The 26,016-nt window shown below is 39.9% G+C and overlaps 1 protein-coding gene across 2 annotated transcripts in view; it reads right to left on the reverse strand.

Annotated features, from left to right (window-relative positions):
• Positions 1 to 2,340: 2,340 nt before the first annotated feature.
• Positions 2,341 to 26,016, reverse strand: part of vrk3 (VRK serine/threonine kinase 3) — a 31,034-nt gene continuing 7,358 nt past the window's right edge. Inside the window, exons 4-14 of one of the 2 annotated variants that reach the window (XM_067997849.1) lie at positions 25,324 to 25,473; positions 23,541 to 23,590; positions 23,377 to 23,443; positions 20,991 to 21,075; positions 18,264 to 18,366; positions 18,088 to 18,180; positions 14,806 to 14,938; positions 12,752 to 12,872; positions 10,023 to 10,081; positions 6,219 to 6,366; positions 2,341 to 2,729 (exon numbers count right to left, since the gene is read on the reverse strand). In XM_067997849.1, coding sequence (XP_067853950.1) covers positions 2,702 to 2,729; positions 6,219 to 6,366; positions 10,023 to 10,081; positions 12,752 to 12,872; positions 14,806 to 14,938; positions 18,088 to 18,180; positions 18,264 to 18,366; positions 20,991 to 21,075; positions 23,377 to 23,443; positions 23,541 to 23,590; positions 25,324 to 25,473 — 1,037 coding nt within the window. In that variant the 3' untranslated portion in view covers positions 2,341 to 2,701. Of the gene's footprint in view, positions 2,730 to 6,211; positions 6,367 to 10,022; positions 10,082 to 12,751; positions 12,873 to 14,805; positions 14,939 to 18,087; positions 18,181 to 18,263; positions 18,367 to 20,990; positions 21,076 to 23,376; positions 23,444 to 23,540; positions 23,591 to 25,323; positions 25,474 to 26,016 lie in introns of both variants that reach the window. The other variant, XM_067997850.1, reaches the window with a different exon arrangement.

The raw sequence follows: 26,016 nt of genomic DNA on the forward strand, positions 1-26,016 counted from the left end.
AGTGGAGGTGTGGGGATGGCCATAGCGAGGTGTTCGTCATCATTGATGACATGTTGAAGGCTGTGGAGAACATGGCGTAGTTTCTCCGCTCCGGGGAAGTACTGGACGACGAAGGGTACTCTGTTGGTTGCGTCTCGTGTTAGTCTTCTGAGGATGGAACTTGTTGATGTTATCGTGTAGTCTCTTTAGTGATTCCTCACCGTGGCACTTCAGCAGTCATGGACATTCAGCCACCGATAACATCAACAAGTTCCATCCCGCCATCAAGCTCACCATGGACTACTCCTCAGAATCAGTTTCTTTCTTGGACACACGAATCTCCATCAAAGACGGGCACCTCAGCACCTCACTCTACCGCAAGCCCACGGACAATCTCACAATGCTCCACTTTTCCAGCTTCCACCCTAACCACGTCAAAGAGGCCATCCCCTATGGACAGGCCCTGCGAATACACAGGGTCTGCTCAGACGAGGAGGAATGCGATGGACACCTACAGACGCTGAAAGACACCCTAGTAAGAACGGGATATGATGCTCGACTCATCGATCGACAGTTCCGACGGGCCACAGCGAAAAATCGCGTAGACCTCCTCAGAAGACTAACACGGGACGCAACCAACAGAGTACCCTTTGTCGTCCAGTACTTCCCCGGAGCGGAGAAACTACGCCATGTTCTCCGCAGCCTTCAACATGTCATCAATGATGACGAACACCTCGCTATGGCCATCCCCACACCTCCACTACTCGCCTTTAAACAGCCACCCAACCTCAAACAAACCATCGTTCGCAGCAAATTACCCAGCCTTCAGGAGAACAGCGTCCACGACACCACACAAACCTGCCACGGTAACCTCTGCAAGATATGCCAGATCATCGACACAGATACCACCATCACACGAGAGGACACCACCCACCAGGTGCACGGTTCATACTCCTGTGACTCGGCCAATGTTGTCTACCTCATACGTTGCAGGAAAGGATGCCCCAGAGCATGGTACATTGGCGAGACCATGCAGACGCTGTGACAACGGATGAACGGACACCGCGCAACAATCGCCAAACAGGAGGGTTCTCTCCCTGTCGGGGAACACTTCAGCAGTCATGGACATTCAGCCACCGACCTGCGGGTAAGCATACTCCAAGGCGGCCTTCGAGACACACGACAACGCAAAATCGTCGAGCAGAAATTGATAGCCAAGTTCCGCACCCATGAGGACGGCCTCAACCGGGATCATGTCACACTACACGTAACCCCACCAGCGAACAAATGTTATCTGTTATTAATATAACGGGTCATTGACTGTCTTCCTTATCTCTCTCTCTTTTTTTTGGGGGGTTTGTATATTCGGTGGCCTTTTTAGGTGACACCTTTCTGTCTGCTCACTGTGATTGCCTTGGCAACGGGCAGTAATCACCAGGCATTGTTATGTGATCTTAAAATGCGAAGGATTCGAAAATATCATTTCCACACCGCCTGAGGAAGCTTGTGGGATTAAAAATAAAATTGTTGGACTATAACTTGGTGTTGTAAAATTGTTTACAATTGTCAACCCCAGTCCATCACCGGCATCTCCACATCTTCACAGAGATTAGTATTGATGAGTCAGCAATAGCAACACCCCAACAAACACAACCTTTCTATCATCAGTGTGTGATCCTCATTAAAAAAAGTCTTATAACAGTAGGTTTATGGTCTGTTTTGTAGACATTGAAAGGTATGCATTTCCCATCTTTTGCATCACCTGCTCTATTCTGGTTTAAATTGGCTGGGTTGATTGATTGCACCCTGGAGATGCCGACTGGGGTTCCTGGGAATACTAGTACAGAAGATCCACGCAAAAATGCCCAAGTTCCAAGAGGATCATTTTAGCCCTTAGGCCTCCTGCAGGAGTGAGGACCCAAGGGTAGCGGCTGTTGCAGCTTGTTTGGGGTGCGCGCACTCCAGCTCCACCTGTGTCGTCATTCTCCTGCATCAAACTCATGGTAAAGAAGTTCTACACCATTATAATTTCAGACAAGCAACTGTTACTACCTATCCAGTGATTAGTTAACACTATTCCTAACCAAAACTGAATGGATAATATTTGAAATTGTACTGAGGCCGATGATTAGACATGTTTCACAGTATAAACAATCTGGCTTCACTAGATACACAATCAAAAACTCCACACAATTTAAATGAATTATATTCAAATTTACATTTTTAAAATCCTATTTTGTTCTCCCATCTCACAGCCGAGTTCAATGAAAATGCAAACTGTATTATAATTGGCTTTGTCTGATTGAAAGTAGAAAACAGCTGCAGAAGCAAATTTAGTTCATAGAAGAGACCAAACACTGCTGACTATTTATATTGTTTATTCACAGCCAAATGTATCACACAGTGGTGGGGTGGGAAGATGATCAGTTGACCATAGGAGGACAATTAGCGTAATGTTCAAAACTGAGCACAACACTACAGGTAAGAAACAGCATAAAAATTCCAGCTATAAAACATCTTCACCAAATTGACATTTATTTAAAAACACCAAATGTAAATCCTAAAACATGAAAAACACATATAAGCATGTATTTTAATACAAAAAAACTTGCATTAGTGGAAATGTTGATAAAGGGCTATAAAAAGCATGATTTAAAAAAATAGTACAGTGCATCTTGTAAGGCATATGCTTTAACATTGATCTCAACATGGTATGCTGGCTTCAAAGTTCATTATTGATATTTTCAAATCTGTGGAGAAAAAAATGAAAAATGTTTGTCACTATTGCACACTACAGTAGTCTGCTACTTTGAGAACTACTCTAATGTAGCTGCAGCTTTGCACAAAGTAGCAACCAATTCATGGTTTTTGGTGACATGGGAGAATGTAAGCCTGTGTTTCTGCTCCAGTTATCTAGTTGGGCCAAAGGCTGGATTTCTGTAAAAACACTGGATTCAGTGGCAGTCCTGGCTTTGTCATGGTTGGTTATTGGCACTATTTTAGTATCAAAATATATTTTCTAAATACAAAATACCAAGCAATGGACTCTCTTCAACAATAACTCAGCCAAGACCAGAGAAAGCCTGGAAAGAGCCAGAGTATTTAACCTTGGATTTCCTAGTTGCAAGTCCAGCAATTACCAGTACAGACACTGAGCCACTCGCAACATTGCAGGTCCTTGTAATTCTATGATTTTAGAAATGATAAAGAAATTACAACATGGAAACAGACCGTTCGGCCCAACCAGTCCATGTTGGCCATGTTTATCCTCCATGAGCTGTCATCCTAATCCCATATGCCTGCTCTGTTCTCATATCACTGTATCCCCCTTTTCTTCAAGCACCTATCTAACCTATTCTTAAATGTTGACATGGTCTCTGCTTCAGTCACCAACTCTGGTAGTGCATTATATAAAAAACTTTCTCCTGCTCTGTGTCCTAAATTTCCTATATTTAATTCTATATCTATGTCCTTTGTTCTAGACCACTCAATCACTGGAAACAGTCTGATCCTACCTACTCTTCCTCATCCCTTCATAATTTTAAACACCTGTCAAATCTTATCTCAATCTCCTCTGTTCTAACAAAAACAGCCCCAATTTTTCAAGTGTTTTAAAAAAAAAATCCACTATTTCCTCATACCAGGCAGCATCCTGGTGAATCTATTGCCTTAACATCCTTCCTACAGTGTGGAATCCAGACTGCACACAACGCTCCAACTGTAGTCTTGCTACGGTTTTATATATCTTCACCATAACATCTCCACTTTTATATTTTATATGTCTTGCCATAAAACTCAGTATACCATTACCTTATCGAGTTATCCACTTGAGGAGCTGCTTTTAATGTTTTATGAACTTGAACCTCCAAATCCCACTACTGTTCCACTGCCCACCCACCTTACCCTAATTATTAGATTTTGGTTAAAAAAAAAGGTATCATATCACATTTCCAGCTGCCACTTTTTCACCCATTCCACCATCTGATCAATACCCCTTATAGCATCCTTTGGTGTTCAATTATTTAAGTATTGCCTGCAAATTTGGATATCACTCCATCTAGCCTGATATCCAAAACAGATCCCTGTAGGATACTGCTACCCACTTCCAATCACTGAGAAACTGCCTTTAACTCCAACTCTCTTTTCTCCCTTCTAACAGATTTTAATCCAATTTGGTACCACCCCACCCCTAATTCCATACCCCTTAATCTTCTCCTGTGTTCTACTTGGTCAAAGGCTCAATCTTCTGCAAAAGTTGCTTTGATGATACTACAATTTGCATTTATATATTTATCTACATTATAGGTAATATCCCAAGACATTTCAGAGAGTCACAAGAAAAAAAAAGGCCAAACAAAAGAATGAGAGATCAGGATGGGTGACTGAAAACTTGGTCGAAGAGGTGGGTTTTATGGAGGGTCTTAAAAGGAGAGGGAGGTGGGGAAGGAGGGGGGGTTTAGGGCAGGAATTCCAGAGCACAGGGCCTAGATGGCTGAACACCTAACCAGCAAAAGATGGGGCAAGTGGGGGTGGGGGGGACTGGAATGCTGTGGAGCTGGAGAAGGTTAGAGAGCGAGGCCATAATCACAGGATGAGAATTTTAATTTTGAAGCATTGGGGGATTAGGAGCCAAATGTAGATCAGTGAAGACGGGGTGATGGGCGAGCAAGACCTCGTGTAGGATAGGTTATGGGCAGCAGAGTTTTGGATGAGCTGAAGTTTACGGAGGGTGAAGAATGGTTGGGTAGCCAAGAAAGCATTGGACTAAATGGAGTTGGGAGGTGACAAAGGGATGAGGATTTCTGCAGCAGATGGGCGATGTTACAGGAGGTGGTATTTATGATAGATATATGGGGTTGGAAGCTCAGATCCTGGTTGAACAGGTTGCCGAGACAGTAAATAGTTTGGTTCAGCTCGAGTCAATGACTAGGGAGGGGGACGGAGTTGGCAGAGAGGATGTGGAGTTTGTAGAGGGGGCCTAAGACAATGGCTTTGGTCTTCCCAATGTTTAGCTGGATTAAATTGCAGCTCATCCAAGACTGAGAATGAGGGAGACACACAGACACAGGGCAGTTGTGGGCTTGTTCGGGTGGGGGTGGGGGGAGAAGGAGATTCAAAGCTGGGATGGCAGGAGAGAAGGAATGCTGAGGAATAGCTATGGGTTCGGAGGAAAAATATCCGAGGCAAGGGATGAAAGGTTGCATGTTCAGGTGAGGGGAAAAGGAAGACAAAGACAGGGGAAAGAAAGAACAGGCCCAAGAAGGGCCAGAGAAGGGAAACAAGTAATGGGCTTGAGTGTGTTCTGGAGTCAAACTACACTTTGCCACTTATAAGATTGTACATTTTAAAAAATCCTCCATAGGCCTAGGCTAAAACATATATACTCTCAAGTTTTATATGATTCAAACCAAAATAATACCTAGTAATCAGAACTCGGTTTTTCAATAATGTCAGTCAATTTCACACACAAGTGCACCTATGAACTAAACATGTGGTACTGCAACTTAAGTCATGAAGATGTTGGATATTTGCTTGGTTTGTCTTTAGGTTGAAAAACAAAATGGGAAAGTTTTTTTTTAAAAAATGAACTGATTACAAAAGTGGGGAAGAAAGACTACAGGCAAAGGTAAACTAGGGGAAGAAAAATTCAGTAAAAATCATCAGGGAGATAAACTGGTTGAGCAGAAAAGCAAACTACATGTTTTTGGTAGTTTGCTGGGAGGTGGGGAGAAAAGAGAAAACAAACCAATCACCTTTTAAATAACCAAATATCCCCCAGCAGATTGTAAACCTTCCTGTGCACTTTACCACAAGTATGTTGAATCAGGATAAGAAATAAATGGGATCTAATGATGTGTTGCCTGATGAGTTAGTTCGTGGGAAAGACAAAGAACAATAAGATGCAATTTTAAAAATGGCACATCGGGTGAAATGCTCAGCAACTGTGTTTAATATCAGAGAAGATTCTTGTAGGAAATTCAGACGCAACAGGCAGATAAAACTGAGGAGGGAAGGATAGATTTTGCAAAAGAGTTCAAAAGAGGGTATAAAACTAGAAACAATTTTAACCCCTGTCCTTGACATTCTTCCTTTATCCCTCTTTTTGGCAGAGACTCAAGCAGGGGTACAGTTCTAGAGGTGTCAGCAACCCTCTGTGTACCTTAGTCAGTTTGATTCTGGGGAGCATCACATTCAAGCCTGATACAGTCCTTACTCAGACATCTACACATACAATTTACTTAGTGGTTGTTGTAAGATCCATAGGGCCATCGGCTGAAGCTCCCAACTTTTGAAGACCGCATTTCAGTTGGTTTCGTAGCTCTTCATAATCTGGCTCCTCGTCATAATGTAGTGACACTACTTGTTCCAGGTAGGTCTTCAGTTCATCTACAAGTTAACAATATTGATTTTTCAAATAATATGAGGGGGAGGGAATATAACACTGCACACAAATATTTTATTCCTTCAACAACACACATTTCACATTTAAATAACTCCCTTTTAGGCTTCAAAAAAGTTTGGTCACATTTATACCACACAGCAACTTTAAAAAAAAAGTATAAAGTATTGTTACCAATCTACACTGAACTGGATTTCCTGCACAACTACACGGATATGAGTGGATAATATAGCAGAAAGAGAGCTTGGTACTTAAGCAAGTTTTATTTAAATAAAACTTGCTTATGAAATGGAGGAAGAAAATCTTGTGCAGGCAGAGACTCAGGCAGGGGTACAAATGGTGCAAATTTTGGGTAGCAACGAAGGTTGGAAAAAGTCAAAAGTACTGAGCTAAAAAAAGATGTAAAGTAACAGATTGGAGGCAGAGTCATAGAGCAAAAGAAAAACAACTTACAATAGAAAGAGTTCTGGAGAATTGGAACAACATAATAATCTGGGTAACAGACAGGCACTCAGATTTGTTAAGGTAGACAAAACATGTAAGTGGGGCAGAAGAATTGCAGATAAAATTTAACAAAGTTTAAATTACTATATGTGGGAAGGAAAAGAAAAGAAAAAAAATCAGCAACACATTCCATAAATGGCATTAAAATAGCCGAGGATGAAGTTGAAAAGAGATCCACGAGTCTTAGTAGACTTGACGCTCAACATTCCAAACAATACAGGTCAACAAAGCCAATATAATGATGAACTTCACAGACAAAACAGTAGTACATAAGTTAGAAGAAATCATGATCAAATTGTATACTGCTCTGGTCAGACCATACATTGGGTACTGTCTACAGTTCTGGTCACCAAGACATTCAAGCGTTGGAGGCAATGCAGAGAAGAGCCACAAGACTAATCTCTAGTGTTAAAGGTCTGAGTTATTGTGATGGACTTCGGCCTTTCTGCCTTGAAAAGGAGACTTCTGAAATGTGATCTTAGAGGTAGGCAAGATAGCAAACGGTATGGAAAATTATTTTAATTTTTAAAATTAAATTGCCTTTTACTAGTTTGAATCTGTGACCCCTTGCTTCACTTTCACAAATTTAGGACCAATACCAGGAAGTCGTCTTCACACAAAGATAATCAATACATGGAACAAACACTTGGATAGAACAGGAGGTGAAAATCCTAGTATCATACAAGAACAAATTCGATGCCGCAAAGCTGTGAGTTTAAAGTCATTTTGGGTGGACGAACCAAGATGGGCCAAATGGCCTTCCTCATCTGTAATTGTCTTGTGCTTGCGTGGATGGGGGATCGGGGAGGGGGGTGGGGAATGTCCATATAGGAAGGCAGCTCAAAGCTCAGGATATACTTTTGATACTACCTTAAATCTGAATGGAAAGATGATGTTGCAGCATCTATACAACTTATAAACAGTATAATATGGTGCTGGACCATTCCTTTTTAATCCAGGCTGGCCTGAGCCACAAATTCACCACTTCTAGGAAGTGATGAAAGCATCTTTCACTGAGTGCACTTTGTTCAAACCTCAATACAATATAGGACAATCAATAATGAAGTGATGTTTATTGCACTTAGCGGAAATATTAATAGCAGCTCTAGAAATCATCAGGCTGCAATTATTGTTAATCTGAATTAAGAATTATACAATAGTTATTTTTCTGTAGTCTGTATTTTGTTTTACAAAGAACTATTCTATTATTTAAGTGTGAAGTCCCACTAATCAATTTTGTAATAGTGCGTTTGATATCTTCATGAAAAACAAATCAAATGCAAGAACTCCTTATGCACTCAGGATTCAAGCTCTTAATCCCTAACCTTCTCTTGAAAGAGGGAATAAGCAACATGATGTCAGAGTGGTACATATATTTGGTTTTCCCATTTCATTAAGATTCAGATCTTAAATGTGCTGCTGAGGGTGGGGGTAACGAAGCAAACAATCAATAGCAGTGAATAGATTGCTTTATTAAAATGAGATAAATCTCTGTATACATGGCCGTCTTAAGGGTTACTACTACATTGACGATAAAGCCTTTAACTGAACATTTATGGTAAAGATTCTTTCCATATCCAATTCAATGAGATTTCATTTTTAAGTTCCAATAAATACTCAAGGACGTGGCTATTGTAGAGTCACATCCTGGTCTGACCGACACAAGTTACTGCACTCCAATAGGTAACGCATTGTGTGAAGCACTGAGGTGTTTTGGTATGGAAATGAGGCACTATATAAACACAAGTGTTCTTTTTACCAGGGGGCAAAGTAAATTTGGCTTTTTAAACAGTTAAATTATCCAGAGAAGGAAATACTAATGTTTCTGTTATATGAAGTATAAAACAGCCTATGTGGATAAAAGGCTTCCTTGACAGCTCAGTGAGTTTATTCAGTGAATAATTGAGCAAATAACTGAACACCGCAGACCAGGAACGTCCTAGGTTTGATTCCCTGGTTTGTGCTGAATTAGCTCTCAGTTGGACAATATAACTGACCTTCGTACTCCTGGGCTAGGCCGACACTGGATCAGGTCAGAATCCAGCTTAGCTATGATGCCTGGCAGAACACTCAGGGTCAAGGCTCAAACATGAATACGAACACTCAGCCAAGGTACTGAGGGCACCTGTGGGATTATATCCCAGCAAGGAGTAAACAACTTCAGGAAAGGATGGGAGAAACTTGAGAGAAAACAAAACACAATCTCACAGATTAAGTTTGGTTTGTGCCTCAACATTAGCTCCAACAGTGCAGTGGACAGAAATTTAGATGGGTAGACAGAAGGTTTTAAATGAAATTGAGATTTTAAAAATCCCAAGTCCTGAACCTGGCAAGTAGATCAGGAGGTGGTGGAAGAAGGAAGATGAGAAAGAAACAAAGAGCTTTTCAGGGACCTCTCCCACTGTTGAACTTGACTCAATCACAAGGTGATGCAAATGGGTAGCTCACATAGATTTGCCCTCCATGTTTTTCCTCTGACAATTAAAATGCCTCTTTGCAACTTCAACAACAATAAGGCAAAGGCTGGGATAATACCACCTGCAGGTTTGTAGATGTGAACACATCACAGCTTGTGGCAATATACCACATTACTGTAACAGGTCTTTTAATTAAAAAAATTAACTGGATCATTTCATTCAATAAGAAAACATACATGAAACACAGGACAAATAAAGCTTGCACTAGCTTTTCCTCAAACTGCACCATAACCCGCAAAACCCACATTCATATGCAAGGTGCCCAAATAACTGAAAATCAAGTGATAATTTTTAGGCCTGAAATTTGACAGGTTTATGCATTATTTTTTTAAACATTACTAAACAATAAATCATTAGTAATTTTCATGCTATCAATTTTGTTTACAACTAGTTTTAAAAATAATGACCAGGGTTTTCTGCTTGGCCACGATTTCTCCCTTTAATTTAAGTGGATAGGAAATTGGGAAGCTGATGAGCACACAAGCAGAAAACACTGGCCAGCAACTTGCACTGCACTTTGAACATTCCTGCCCCATGAAGATTTTCCTGTAAGAAAAGATGACAAGTCATGACACCAGATGATTTCATTTGCTTGGATCAGACAACAGACAGAACTAAATAATAAAACAGACTCAAAAATTCCTTACTTAAACTGATCTTACCTGGGAATTTTCTTTTCCCAAAGCAATACTCAAGGAGACTTGGTAGGTCAGCCTTGTATCTAGTGCAAAACATATATAAAACTAGTAAATCAGTTTAAAATTTACTTGCTTTTTAAAAAAATATTATAAAATCTTAATGTCTGCAAGCATCTCCTGTCTATTACACTTCAGATGTCTCACATATTTCTGTCACAAGTATGGAGAGGTAAAGATCATTTGCAATGTGGAGAAAAACTCTCCGAACACGTAATACCAGAGACACTGCATCTGTATGATCTTAATTGACCTTCCCACAATACCAGGGTTATGATCTATAGCCTGGACTACAATTAACCTTTGAATAAACTCAGTGTTTATCAGTTGTACTTTGTAGCCTTAAGAGGGCCACATTCCTACATTTAAGCGGCAAAGTAATAGATTGCTCTACATAGCAAGATATTTCTGTCGTTCTCAAACAGCACATCCTCTAACTTACTGAGAGCATCACAAGAGATTTGTTGGTTTTGACAAACTAAATATTAAAAAAGCACATTAAAATGTAGTCTCACATTCAGAAACCCTTTCAAAAGTACAATCTAATAAGTTGTATGACTGTAGTCATTTTACTGTAATCTGATTGGTATAGCGTAGCCCTATGATTCTCTTTAATAAAAAAAGATACTGGGGGGGCGGGGGAATCTTTGTGAAAAAGACTTCCTGTTAATCGATTATATAGCCCAAAGATAGAAAAAGAGACAAGTCAAAGTCCTAGATGACCTTTTCAACACTCTGCCTTGCAGATCCTCTACTTTCCCTACCCGCTGTTAACTCTATGAGCATGCTTGCCCTTCACTATTTCTCTTGCCTTGTTATAAACTTTGACCATCCCCCGCTGCTCACTCTGCACTTGTGTTTGCCCCAGAGTTTTGTGTTACTGTTTGTTGCCCACCCTGCCTCCACCCTTTTTAAAAGTGTTGGTAGTTAGGTCAAAAAAAGTTACAGCTAAAATGATTAATCTGTTAAATTATCAATTGACTAAGCATGAATTAAATCAAAAGCACTTTGATTCAGATGGTAGAACCAATGAGGAACGTGCAAGCTTCTGCTATTAAAATCATTTTTTTTTTGCCCACTTAAGCTAACAATCCTGAAATAGCAAGAAGCAGAAACTGACCAAACCACTTCAATAATTGTGGGAATCATCTTGATTTTTCAGTTACTCGAAAATATACCTAAGTAACATTTATAAAACACAGAAGAAAATCATAAAATTAAACAATTCAGATTAAAACACGTATTACTCAGATATCCGTATAGTGTTGTAAATCCCTTGAAAACATTTCCTTGCAGGTCTACTCGTGCATGAGGATCCCGAGACTCAATTTGGGGGACTTGCCTCAAACTTCAATGAGTTGGTCTTTGTTGACCATTGATACTGTAGCTCCTTCAGATTGTTTGCAGTCCAAATCAATCGAGGGAAACCCTTCTCTAATTTTGGCTGCAGAATGCCCTTAAGGATGCCTCCCTTTGGAGTCCAATGCACGCAATATTTTGGGAGTAGATATATCATATCATAGCAGGATATTTTTTTCAAAATTGAAATGATTGACAGCAAGACCGACCAAGACTTATTCTTTGTAAGCCCTGCCACTATCCTCCTCCCCAATAGGCAATAAACACTGCCAGTTCCCCCCTACCTCGCATAAAATCATCAAAAATGTTAGAACTTTTGAACTTTATCGGAGCTAATGCACAAGAAAACTATGTAACTAACTACATCCAGGGAGCTGCCTTGTACATTCCTCTTACAACATTGTAATCTCCAAGTCACTATAAGCAATGGCATAGGAGATCTGCTAGTATAATTTTAATCCATTAAAAAAAAATGATTTTCTTCTTGCGGTTAGGTTCCTCACATGCTACAAAGATAGATAGGGGATCTGCTGCTCCAGCCTTTGCAACAACACCTGGCTTTTGAAATTAAACTGGGGAATAATGAGCACAAACACTTCTCAGGTTCATCTGAAATGCCTCTCTGCTATTTTAGCAGAGGCACCAGCCAACTTAAAAAAAATGGGTTAACACCCCAGCTAAAATAGCAGAGAGAGGAATTTCAGATGAATATTTTAAGCGTTTGTATTTATTCCATAGCATAATATCAAGGCTTCTGTAACAAAGTGTTGAGGGGAGGGGGAGGCAAAACAGCCAAAGCAACTTCTCCACTCCTTCAGAACTAATTATTTTTAAAATGTTTAATTGAAATGAACTTTTTGACCCTAATTTCTCATCAAGTGTAGCATATTCTGTGTCATTTCACTTAGCAGGATCCCTCTAAAACCAGTCAAGGGCAATGTCTTTATATATAATAAAATTAAACAAAAGAAATCAATTTTTCCCTCCTGCACAAGCCACGTTACTCTGTCACTTATGATAGCAACATCAAATTAAAATCATATGTTCAGTTCCCTGCATCTTAAACACTACCCAGAGAATTCAGTGAATTTTGGTTGAGAAGCCTAGGTTCAAAAGATTTGAATACACTATGCTTTGAAAACTCTACTGCTGACCACTTAGATATTTCACCACGGAATCCAAATTTGTAAACCAGTAACTGAGGTTCCTTTCCCAAATACTGCAATTTCAAATTTTTATGGTACTTTTTCTGCTCAAGTACAACTGAAGACAACTTTAAATTGTATATATGGAATAGACATTTAGATTGTGTTTTATTATGTAACAAAAACACTTACTTCTGTTTTGCTTCCATGACAGAATGGGGGAAGTCAACATTATCGGACCAGGGCAGGGAACCACACAATGCCTTCAACATACAGTAACCCAATGTTTCAAGATCGCTGCGTCTGGAAGGCCCTAGAATACATAGGTGGATTTGTTCATTTTCATCGTCACTCCTAAAACATGATTAAAGAGAGTACATGGGATAACAAAATCTGGAGTGTTTTATGAGATGAACAAAGAAGGATTCAGTTGAGTGATAATCTTGTTGGCTAGGGGCTGCAGGAAGTAACCCGAGACGTCAGCTGCTGAAACACACGCAGGCAAGAACAACTTTTGAACTGAAGTAACCCGAGTTCAGTCGCTGGCCTTAGCTGGCTGGAACCGGTTTGAATTAGCTAAGTTTTGTGAAAGACAAAGGAAATGTGATAAGACACAAGTCCTTATTTAGAAAAGGAGTAATGAGGTAATGTTACCTAAGTCCTTGGGACAGAGCCAATGAGAAGACACAGGGTAACCGAGAAAGCCTAAACCAACGAAAGAGGGAGACAGCACCGCTTGAGGAGATAAGATTCGGAATAAGAATGAAGGATCTGGGGCGTGGAGCCAGAGCGAAGACTCCGTAGACCAACCATCGCGGAAGTGGAAGACCCTACGTCAGGGACGTAGAGATGACGTCGAAAGAGAGAGAGAACGGAACGCCTGGCCAGCGTCAGCTCTCCTTTTTGGGTATTATCCTTTATATTCTGTGACCACTCAGGGAGTGTCAGAGAAACCTAGTGGGTGTGCTTTTAGATCTTAGTTTGGGTATAAAACTGTATAACCTGGTGTAAACTGCATGCCTATATCTAACCAGACGTATAAGCTATATGTATATGATCTAACGGCATGAAAGTGAATTGAGAGTTAAGAGAGAATTGACTCTTCTCCTCTTTGTACTAAGCCAGTAACCATAACCGGTGACCTCCGGTCAACAATCTACAACTGTCAAATTTGGATGACACATCTTTAGGTTCAGGTGCATTGATGTGTTAATGCCTTAGCATACACTGCAGCGTCTGATAGATACAGAAAAGACCTTTTTCATTTTTCCCCTCCCTCCATTACACAAGACCAGGTTGGCCTATGGATTGTAACAAACTAAGTTCTACATATTTTGAATCCATAATTATCCCCTTACATTAGGGCAATAGAACATGTAGAGTGCACAGGTTCACAATTGACCAGTTATATTCATAACCAGAGTGCTCACGGCAGGAACATCCTTCCTAGCACCACTCCCTACTGATACAGTCCAACTATTTACTTCACATTGCTTACAGATCTATTTTCCCATCAATAGAAAATATCATATTGGTGATTTTAAGACTGGTTTACTACAATCCACACAGTCCACAGATATTATACAATAGTAAAAAATAAGGTTCCAAGTTTTGTCTTTGGGCAAGACAGGAATATAAAATGTAGCAAAAACATGTTCAAACTCTGACTTTTGCTCGAGAGTTTCCTCCTGCCCCCCTTCTCTCTGCTCCTGACAGGAACAACTCATGCTACAGGATGGTTTCATGTGTCCAATGGCCGTCTGGCAACTTGCCCAACTGAATGTACTTCATAGCTGAACTGGACAGTAGGTGCTGGCAGACTATTCAATCATGGTGGCCAATACAAATTAACTTGATCATGAACTGAATCCAAAAATCCATTTACCCATTTTCCTGCGGGTGTAACTGGGACAGTGACTACGAATAAGAACACTGGGAACAATCTCCCCATCCCTAGCCCCGGGAAACCGTTGTGATGTTTTGCTACGTTATTATATATTTAACCAAGATAGCCAAGTGAGCCCTTTTGCACTGACTTTCTTGGGAATCAAGATTTTAGGAGTCTATTACAGGAAAAATATTGGGCAACCCCACCAAAGCTACTGTTTACTCTGTGATTCATGCAATCTTCAGCATCTATTAGAGTAACAGGATTGCAGTTAAAGTTGAAGGACTGCCTGAACAACAGGGAATGTGGAAATTAATACAGGACACAAACAAATGGCTCACTACATACAAAGTCTTACCAGCTCCTTTGTGTATATCTACACTGATCAACTCCACAGTGCCCTCATGTGGGGTTCTGCTGCCTTCTCTGTATTCAACATGCTTACCATCAGGGCAGTACCTGAATGCAAAGTAGTAACCTACCAAGTAAACCTGAAAAGAAAATTCATGATCATTTCTGCTATAGTAGATCCAGATGTCACATATCTAAATGTTGTTTAAAATACTTGTCAAATAACAAAACATTAAGGGAAGATTCAAACTCAGATCACTGACTGGATACAATATATTAAAAAAACAAAAACGTAGCTCCATGAAACACGATCTCAGTGAAATGCCTGGCTTCACCAGATTGAGATATAACACGAGACTGTACTGAAGCACCGAGATGCTGTAATATCTCAAATCAATAAAAAAACCTATAATTAAAAATGTTTATTTAATTTGCGATAATTTATAAAAAAAAATCTAATGGAAGAAATATATGGTGGCTATTCTGGTAATTGTATGATGATGTTTTTCACCCATCTTGGTTAAAAAGGATTTGTACAAAATTACCGCCATTATTTTGTTTCATGCCAATTTTCTCTCCATCTGTCCTCTCCTGAAGGAATGGATTTTTTTTTGCTGGAGTACAGATCCACAAATCGCTGTCCAGTATTTGAGTACACTCTGGAACTTAGCTCCATCAAGTGAGTGTTTATTTTGAGCCTTTAAGTGGCTCATCCACAAGGTCAAACCCAGCAAATTATCACAATTGAGGGAAGGCGGAGTGAAGTTGGAAGCACCTCACCTTAACACCAAGCAATGAATGTCACACACAGGATAGAATTGGTAACCCGAATCAGATGTTGCAGAGCTGGTTAGTTTTACTTACTCCTTATTATCTAAGTAATTACTTGATACGAGTATCTTGGCTTATTCAGCATGTATTAAAAATAAGCTACAGCCATGGCATACAATAAACAATGTTAATGTAGAGCATAAAGGGTTGATATTTACATATTGACTAATATTTACTAAGTTCCAAAAAAGTATTAATTATATTTCCAGTCTAGAGGTTTGAATGGTGAATGATTTATAGAATTCAATGTTAAGAAATGACAGGCTTTTTCCCCCAAGCCATTTACCTCTGACGCCAGTAACAAATCCGAAGAATTTGATTTGATTTCCTCTAGTCATATCTTTAATCTCTTTCCTGAGATGTTTATACTTGTTTTCTTTTCAGACCATGTTTTTTCCAATGCTTGATTGTTATCTGTATCTTACCATATCTACTGCTGCCAATTTGTCTCCTTTGTGGAAAATGTCAGGGTTATAGAGAGCAATCTTCTGCTATTATCTGGGTTCTGTAGAGGAAGTCTATCCATCCATGCATACTTACTCTTTCGAGTTGTTTAGGATCTTATTGTATCTGTTCATTCTTGTGCTTTTGACAGTTATTGGATTTTTGCAATATGCTTTGAGTAGGATATATGTTGCCTTTCAGTAGTAGAGCTTTTGTGAATTGAGCTTGATTCTTGCAGTTCTGAAAACCTGGGTACCTATTCAACAATGTCTTGTCATTTTGGAAAAATGTTAGTCTAACCCCTTGACATGCACGTGCTTTCCATTTGTGGAATTCCACTTTTCTCCATTCTGCACATTTATTTATTGGATCTGCACTTGTTTACTCAATCCAACCAAACTTTCTTGATTTTCACGAATGCTTCCTAGTGTTTTTCAATGATTATCGGTTCCTTAAGGTTTTTCAGTTTTATGTTTTCACAGTTGCTCTCCCCCCCCCCCCCCCCACCTCCCCCCAAAAGTTAAAGGGACCAGGGCCTTCTTGTTGTGTCTTCTGAGCTGTTGGGGACTCAAGTTTCTCCAATCATGGTGGAATCTGGATTTCTAAGTGAGACAGTCCTGGACCTCCATCCCTGTGTTTGACAGAGAAAATGTCATCTGAGATTTTGGCAGGAAAATGTAGTATTGTCTAGTCCAATTAGGGTACTTTGAGAGACTTGGGCAAGAGCTAAGTGGAAATATATTCTTGGAATAATGGAGGTTTTTTAGGATTTTGATCCTTTATGTGGCTATGTGATATACTTCTCAATTTGCTTATCCAGGTACTTAGCCAAACTGTCCTCTGTTACACCAGACCATACTAACAAAGTAACAGCTTCAGACAGGAGAAGACCGTTGGTCCATCTAGCCCATCTATCCATGGCATTCCCTTGGTGCATTTCTAATAATCCTGGATCCCATTTGTTAACAAGAACCCGTCCACTTCCTTCTTGAAACCTTTGGGGTTTCTTGATCCGCCACCCATGTCAATAATCTGTTCCATCCTGCTAGTAAAAAAGTTCTGCTCACCCTTCTAGTAAAAAAGTTCTTCCTGCATTTCCTATTTTCTTTTGTTGTCCTTAATTTGTACATATGGATTTATTCTGGCGCCAACAGAATGTTTGGCATCTCCTGGTGGTATACAATTGATGACATTGCTGTTAATAGACCATTTTCCAGGTAATTGCATATGAATGATTTTTGTTTTTCGTCTTCACCAATTATACTTTGCTTTTTCTGATCATTGATGATCAGCTTGGGTACCAATCAGCAAGGTAGAAGGATTGTTCCTGTATGAAATTCTACTTTTTTTTAAAAAAAAAAGGTGGATGTTTTGTCTGATTGATCAGAACTGGATCATTCGCTGTAGCAACGAGTGCATTTTATGCCAAGTGCCATTGCTGGTAGCAACAAGATGGGTTTTTTTTTTAAACCCATGCCTCGTCGTCTGGTTTGGAGAAACCATATTTGCTTGTTTAAACTTTTTGCTGAAGAGAGAGTTCAATTTCCTCCAGCCCATGGGCAGATCAACATTATCTTGGATCCAAACTGTTCTGATGGATCCATGGTTTTTTGAGTTTCTTCTCGTCAGAGTGGCCATCACTCGTGTGAGCCTCAGCAGTGAGAACAAGTAGGATATACGATCGTAACAAAAGTCCAACCCCGTCCTCAGCCAATGCACACACACATACTTCCAACAGGAAGGAGGGATGAGGACCATTGGCCAGTTTTCCCAGCTCTAACCCAAGCCTGCTGATACAATTTGTAGTGCCTGAGATATGTTAGCTCAACACAGACTAAAGATCAAACCTGAGACTTTCCTGAGACTTTGTACAGCTCAGCTACTCATTGCTAAAAACCCACTGAGCCATCTGAGGAGCCTGCCATTAATTTTCTACAGCATGACACAAGAAAGCCAGGTGCTAAGCTTGCCCTTTGTTAAGTTTAATTGTTCTGTACGGAGAAACGTTTCCTACCTGTTCTAGATCACCAGGATTCACATATATATTTTCTGCCTTGATGTCGGCATGTACATATTCGTTCTCATGAATGTACTCAAGCACATCAATCTGACGAAGACAGGAAGTTTATATTAATTAAAAAGCACAGCACTGAACCCAAACCAGGAATATATATTTTCAGAGACACTCACCATTCTATAAGATAGTTGAAGTACTGCTTTTTCAGACAAGGGCTTCTTACTTTTCTCAAGAATTGAATGCAAACTGTTACCCAAGTTTGGAAATACTAGAAACCTATAAAAACCCAAGTCAAACAGTTTAAATTAACATCAAGGTGATAAGTCTGATAAAACAGTGATAAGATAGCCAAGAGTATTAAGGGATTTGGAGGAGAGTAAATGGAGTTGGGATACAGATTTGCCATGATCTCATTGAATGGCGGAACAGGCTTGAAGGGCTGAATGGTCTACTCCTGTTCCTATGTTCTGAAGGTGCCTTAGACAAATATTTTTGAAAATATCCTACAAAGTTAGTAAAAGAATATAAAGACGTAATAGACTTCATATGCCCTGTAGAAGATCTGGCTTCTGTCTCCAACAGTCTTAACACATTGCCATATCTTATGGAAGATATGGAAATATAACAAGTTCAGAGATCAGCAGGTGGTGTTCCTTCAAAATGAGTTTATACAAATAAACAGGTTTTGTGGCAATTTTCCTCAAATGTAGATTTATTTACATTGGGATAGCCCCTTTATGTAAAACAAGGCATCTAATAAAACACCACAAATAAAGTTACTTCTGCTTTAGCACAACACACACAACCATTTCATTAATTATTTTCTCTCCTGCCCCTGATTCTTTCCCACTACACGTGCATTTTCCCTGGCAAGAGAATGGGCCGGAGACCTGCTTGTAAGTGCCTGTCAACATACTTTTCTTTAGATATCTACTGAACTTCCTTAAAACCCATCTCTAGGTCCACGGTTTTGGTCCTCCTAATATCTCTTTCTTTGGCTCAGCATTCATTATTTGTATAATGCTTCTGTGAAACACTTTGGGATGTTTTTCTACATTAAAGGCCCTATATAAATGCAAGTTGTTTTTGAGAGGTACACTTCACAGAGAAGGGTAAACGGAGATGAAGTACAGATCAGTCATGACCTAATAGAATGGCGGAACAGCCTCGAGGGATTGAATGTTCCTATATAACAGCAGAGGAAGTGCACGGCTTTTGTTCAGCAACTTGCCACAGCAATCTAATAATATTGCACTCTATATGGGGAAGAAACAAAAATTGCAGGGGAGAACCTACATCCTAGCACTCCCTCGTTCTCTTCAACTCGATGAATATTTAAAATAAATTTATACTGGTGTATGGATCGACAGGCAGAAGCAGGTACTCTCAGTATCTCACATTTAAGCCTATAAAGGCTGTCAGCAGGCTATTTGATTGGGGAAGGGGGCGAATAGAAGGTAAACAGTTCAGTTGATCAGTTCTGCCTCCAACTTTCTACATACGGGAATCACTGGTTAGTTATCGGAGTAGAAACCCCGGCAGATTGCCATCTCTCTCTTCCCCCACTTAGCCCAAAAACAAGAAACCAAATGGAGTACTTTCACCACTGCCCTTGCCGAGATCAACTAACTCAGCACAGAGTACGGATTGAACCTGGAACCTTACTAGCCTGTACCTGTTATATTAAAATTCTCTAAATGCTGCAATTATGTGATCTACTAGTCTGAGACTGGTAGATGTTCAGTGCAAAGTGCAGCTCATCACCTGGCCAGTAATTTTTAAATCTTGAGAGTACCGGCAGGGAGCATCAACTTCATAACATTAAAAAGATTCTGCAGCAAGTGCCTAGGAAGTCCAACAAACAGAGTGCTTTAAAATTTGGTTTCACACTGCACTGGAGTTATCCTCCAGAGTGCCAAGCCCAAGCAATGCAAGGTGGCCTCACGCAACCTTTTTTAATCTGTTCGAGTCAGATCAGTATCAGAATCTGCAGTTATGCTGCCACATTCATTACAATGTACACCCAAAATTATTTTTGATGCAACAATGGCAACATAATTGCACCCTAAATTCCATTAAACCCAGTTTACAGCTTTTATGGACAGCAGCTTAACTAAGCTAACTGGCCACGTTCTCTCTTCAGCCACAACCAACAAGTGCAAACCCTTCTGTGGAGCTTTGTGGCTCCCTTAATAACAAATCTACATGGCCATATGATGGGAGTACTCTGATCATACTCTGCTCTTTGTCTTCTCCAAGCTACATTCCAAGACATGTGACTTTCTTTCTTGGCCCTAAACAGTTGTTTTTAAACTGTACACCTGTATTAATGTTTTTGCTGGTACTGGGTTAAAAGCTTTATTTTTTTTTTTAAGTTTTAAGGAAATGTTACGAAATTAGCTAGTTTTCTGCAAATTAAGAGAGTCTCATCATCAGCAATCTAACAGTTGCAAAGGATCAGGATTCACATCCTGTCTCATCTGTATCAAAGTTGACTTAATTCTTGTTGAACAGGGAGTACTGAAGGCATCATCAGGGTATTGACCTGAACAGTGTGAAGCAGCTGAATTTACATACTGTGCAGTTAATGAAGCATTCACAAGTTGATGATTGTGTCTCTGCTAATAATTCAGATCTCTCACAAGCCAAGCTCAGTAATTCCTCTTAACCAATAGATATGACGAGGCCATTATCACTTGTTAATAAATTATGAAAACAAATATTTAAAATGTTAACAGAAACAGAACAAAATAAGAGGATGCTAATCACAATTCTTTCTAACTACTGGATTTTCAGTTGAAAAAAGTTAATTAGTAAGACTGGTTCTTCAAGGTCATCAGTTAAAGAAAAACAAGTTACTGTAATGCTTTTCTTACTGCACCACATATTAGTGAACTAACCTGTAAGCATTTTCATGGGATCCAAAGCCAACACATGTCGGAATTCCCAGAAATGCCATCTTATGAGACTTCATCCATTTGTCAACTGAAAAATAAAATAAAAATCAACCACACATCAGTAACACTAACTGAATTGATGGTTAAAAAAGCACCACTGTGGTTTTCAAATGGAGAAAGTTTCTTGAGATCATTTATGACGTATTCTATTATATTGTGTCGGCTATTAATATGCCTCTAGAAATTATAGAAAATACAACAAAATAAATTGGTTACTTTTAAAATTTGTAGGTTGTTTGAACTGCTGAAGTTCTAAAGATGACATCATGCACCAGATGGTTTAAAAGTTTAACAAATTTTTTTAAAAACATTAATCACAAATATTTTGAAGTCAAGAACCCAACTGCGCAACTGTGCAAAATACTGTGCAGTGTTTAGATCACTTTCATAGTGTGAAAAATTCCCATGCAAGCTTTCCTGACCAATCCATTTCACCAAAAATGAACTCTGCACCAATTTTGAAGTCGTGGCAACTGGATCTGTGGACCAACATATGTGTCTCAGAAGACTAACACGGGACGCAACCAACAGAGTACCCTTCGTCGTCCAGTACTTCCCCGGAGCGGAGAAACTACGCCATGTTCTCCGCAGCCTTCAACATGTCATCAATGACGACGAACACCTCGCTATGGCCTTCCCCACACCTCCACTACTCGCCTTTAAACAGCCACCCAACCTCAAACAGACTATCGTTCGCAGCAAATTACCCAGCTTTCAGGAGAACAGCGTCCACGACACCACACAACTCTGCCACGGTAACCGCTGCAAGACATGCCAGATCATCGACACAGATACCACCATCACACGAGAGGACACCACCCACCAGGTGCATGGTTCATACTCCTGTGACTCGGCCAATGTTGTCTACCTCATACGCTGCAGAAAAGGATGCCCCAGAGCATGGTACATTGGCGAGACCATGCAGACACTGCGACAACGGATGAACGGACACCGCGCAACAATTGCCAGACAGGAGGGTTCCCTCCCAGTCGGGGAACACTTCAGCAGTCAGGGACATTCAGCCACTGATCTTCGGGTAAGCGTTCTCCAAGGCGGCCTTCGAGACACACGACAACGCAAAATTGTCGAGCAGAAATTGATAGCCAAGTTCCGCACCCATGAGGACGGCCTCAACCGGGATCTTGGGTTCATGTCACGCTACACGTTACCCCACCAGCGAACAAAAGCTATCTGTTTTTAATATAATGGGTCATTTGCTGGCTTTCTCTGCCTTCCGGATGTTTCTGCCTCTCTCTTTTTTTTCCTGTTTGTTTTTTTGTTGAATGTGTATTCGGGGGTTCTGTAGGTGACACCTCTCTGTCTGAACACGGTGATTGCCTTGGCAACGGGCAGTTGCAGGGGCAGTCTGTAAACACCATGTATTGTTCTATATGTATAAATGCGTAGGCTTCAAGGAGCTCTTGACATTTACCTGAGGAAGGAGGAAGCCTCCGAAAGCTTGTAGATTTCAAATAAAAATTGTTGGACTATAACTTGGTGTTGTAAAATTGTTTACAATTGTCAACCCCAGTCCATCACCGGCATCTCCACATCATACCAGTGATGTTCTTAAATTGGCTGTGGGGCAGCTGTTTGGCATCGGCTATAACATTGGAAATTCCACATGGGGAAAAACTACACCCAATCACTGTAATAAACTGATCACATATTCTGTACATTTCTGTCCAGTTTACAACCGCAACAGCTCTTGTTTTGTAATTAACAAACCAAGGCAAATGTTGCATGAAACTGATCCTGCCGGTTGTTCACAGTACAGAAAGACATAGTTAACTTGGCTCTTAAGTAAACCAGGACTCAAGTTCAAAATGAACAAATCTCTAGATGAGATGATTTTTTTTTAACTTCCCATAAGCTATTGGATACCTAGAACAGACTCCTAACAAGCAGTTTGTTTAGTGCGAATGAGATTGAAGATTAATGCATAGATACAGACTGAGGTGAACAAATATCCTACAGAACTAATCAATGATTTCTGAGCTAGTGGAGCCAGCGAGGGGGATATAATCTGTAGAGGGTCAGGGTTGCATCATGGAGATGGAAGGATGGATAAATAGTCTGGAGTTTTGCTCAATTACTGATGGGGTGGGGGTGGGGAAGGAAAGAGAGATCTGAGAGCATTTAGGAGATTAATAGACGGGGTAGAGTCCATGATGGAGTAAGTTACACATAGTTTATCGAAAGAGTGGGCAAAGATGAGCCTTTTCCCATTCCATTCTTTTTGATCTTAGTATAATGGACTACTAATTTTAGATTTCATCAAACTGATTTTTTTTTTTTTAAATTGACAATCCCCATTAATGGTGTTTACCTTTATTTTGCTTTGCAGCACGCTGGAGAAAATTTTGTTCATTGAAAATTCTACCGTCCTTGGCATCCTGAAAACATATTTACATGCACAGCACCATCAGTACACAGTAGTGTAAATCACATTACAAATGTTAACTCTGGAAGCTCAAGCAGATTACAACTTACCACTTTAACAACGTATTTGCATTGTTGTGAGGGACCAGCCGCTTGTTGTGCTGAAAGAGTAAACACTTTCAATGATTAATCAAAACAATAATTACTTTTGGCTTTAGCAATAACTCTGTCCTTCAATCCAATCAGCAGAACAATGAAACTCCAACAACAACTTGCATTTATATAGCCCCTTTAACGTAGTAAAACGTTCCAAGGAGCTTTGCAGGAGCGTCACCAGACAAAATTTGACACTGAGCTACATAGGGAGATATTAGGACAGGTTAGTCAAGGAGGTAGGTTTTAAGGAGCACCTTAAAAGGAGAACAGAGGGGTAAAGAGACTGAGAGGCTTAGGGAGGGAATTCCAGAGCTTACAGCCTAGACAGCTGAAGGCACAGCCGCCAATGGAGAGGCGAAGGAAATCGGGGATGCACAAGAGGCCAGAATTGGAGGAACGCAGAGTTTTCAGAGGGTTGAAGGGCTGGAGGAGGCGAAGCCATGGAGGGATTTGAAAACAAAGATGAGAATTTTAAATTTGAGGCATTGCTGGACCGGGAGCCAATGTAGGTCAGCGAGCACAGGGGTGATGGGTTAACAGAACTTGGTGCTAGTCAGGATACAGGCAGCAGAGCTTTGGATGAGCTGAAGTTTATGGAGGATGGAAGATGGGAGACCAGCCAGGAGAGTTTTGGAATAGTCGAGTCTGGAGGTAAAAAAAAGCTTGATAAGGGTTTCAACAGCAGATGGGCTGAGGCAAGCACAGAATCGGGCGATATTACGGAGGTAGGAGTAGGTTGTCTTTGTGATGGAGAGCATATGGGGTTGGAAGCTCAGCTTAGGGTCAAATAGGATGGCGAGATTGTGAACAGTCTTGTTCAGCCTCAGACAGTGGCCAGGGAGAGGGGGATGGAATTGATGGATAGGGAACAGCGTTTATGGCGGGGGCCGAAGACAATGGCTTCAGTCTTCCCAATATTTAATTGGGAGGAAATTTCTGCTCATCCAATACTGGATATCCACTATGTAACAAGTGTGTTTGAGTGGTGGATAAGTTGAAAGTTCACTTAAAATTTTAATTATTTTTTTGTTTTTCTTATAGATCAAAATTTCTACAACTGCAGGGTTTAAAAAAAAGCACAAGCTCTCCCACTGACAAGTAATTGGTCAGTGACATTTACAATACGTATATTTGGTGAATAAGCTCATCCAAGTCAAAAGGTCACTCTTGCCAACTGATGTTCAAATGTTACAGGCTTGCTATTCTTTCTTTTGGACATATTTAACATTTGCTGTTACTTCAGGCAAGCTTTTACAGCTTTAAAAAAAAACATATTAGTGGTACAATAGTAGATCATAGCTGAATTTAAATTACAAATTAGATGCACTTTAGTCGGTTTCTGATGTGTTGATAGACCATGAAATGAACATGTACTCCGACACTGCAAAAAGACACCCTACAGTAATGGGTGTGCATGCAACCATGATTTTAATATTAAGTGCTCTAAAAGCCCTGGAAACATCCTTGCATATTTGACAAAAATCTTAGAGAGGATATTTAACCGTGAAATATAAAACCTACATTAAAAATATTTTTTCTAGTAACTATATACTTTGATTAATTTGGAAAAATACTATAATTAGTTTCAACAATTGAAAGCACCTGACTTTGATACCAGAAAGGTTTCAGCGTGCAATAAAGTAAACTGCAAAATGCTGACAGTATGATTGCTATCTAGTATAAATGCCAATTCTTCTAGCTAATTGTATCTTATTCTGCAAATATGTGGTGAAGGTACCTGAATAGAGCAACCCAGATTCAGTTTCATTCTGAGAGAGGAGCTTGACAAGTTTCCATTTTTTACTGTTCTGATCAGTCAGGATTTTGTTTTCTGGAATTGGTTCCAATGGATTACTTTTCTGGCGTTTTCCTTTGGGATTTCTCGAAACTAATAAAAGAACAAAACTCATTTAGTCCAGTGCAGCTTATTTTAACAGATGTGTAAGAACTTGAAATAGGACAGTCCGATCTCAGCAGTATTTTTCTTTTGAAAAAAAAGTACATAATGGCACCATGCAGATGCACGCCAAGAAAAAAGTTAGTTAAGAAACTAATGGGCTCCATGTATTTTCCTGTTTCCAAATACATATGTACAAAAAAAACTCTAAAGTTGCTGTCCCACAATACAGTTTAAAAAAAAGTTTATATGTTTGGTTAAAATTTTCACAGCTTGGCTTGAAAATCTACCAAAATGCATCAGACCCACCATAAATCAAGGATCTGGAAATCATTTTGCAAAGTTTTCCATGCATGCAATTCCTTTGTACTTGATTATAAAGTAATTTCCCCAATAGACCTACAACTACATTAAAAAACATTCTTCAATGAAGGACATTCAACATAGCAGAAACCTAGCCAGCCACACAAAATGTTATTTTATGTTATAGGTTGCAACACCAAAATGCTTTGTTCTGTCAGTGATTCGAGGCCT

The sequence above is a fragment of the Heptranchias perlo genome, chromosome 16 (genome assembly GCF_035084215.1).
Source record: "Heptranchias perlo isolate sHepPer1 chromosome 16, sHepPer1.hap1, whole genome shotgun sequence".
Classification (NCBI taxonomy): Eukaryota; Metazoa; Chordata; class Chondrichthyes; order Hexanchiformes; family Hexanchidae; genus Heptranchias; species Heptranchias perlo.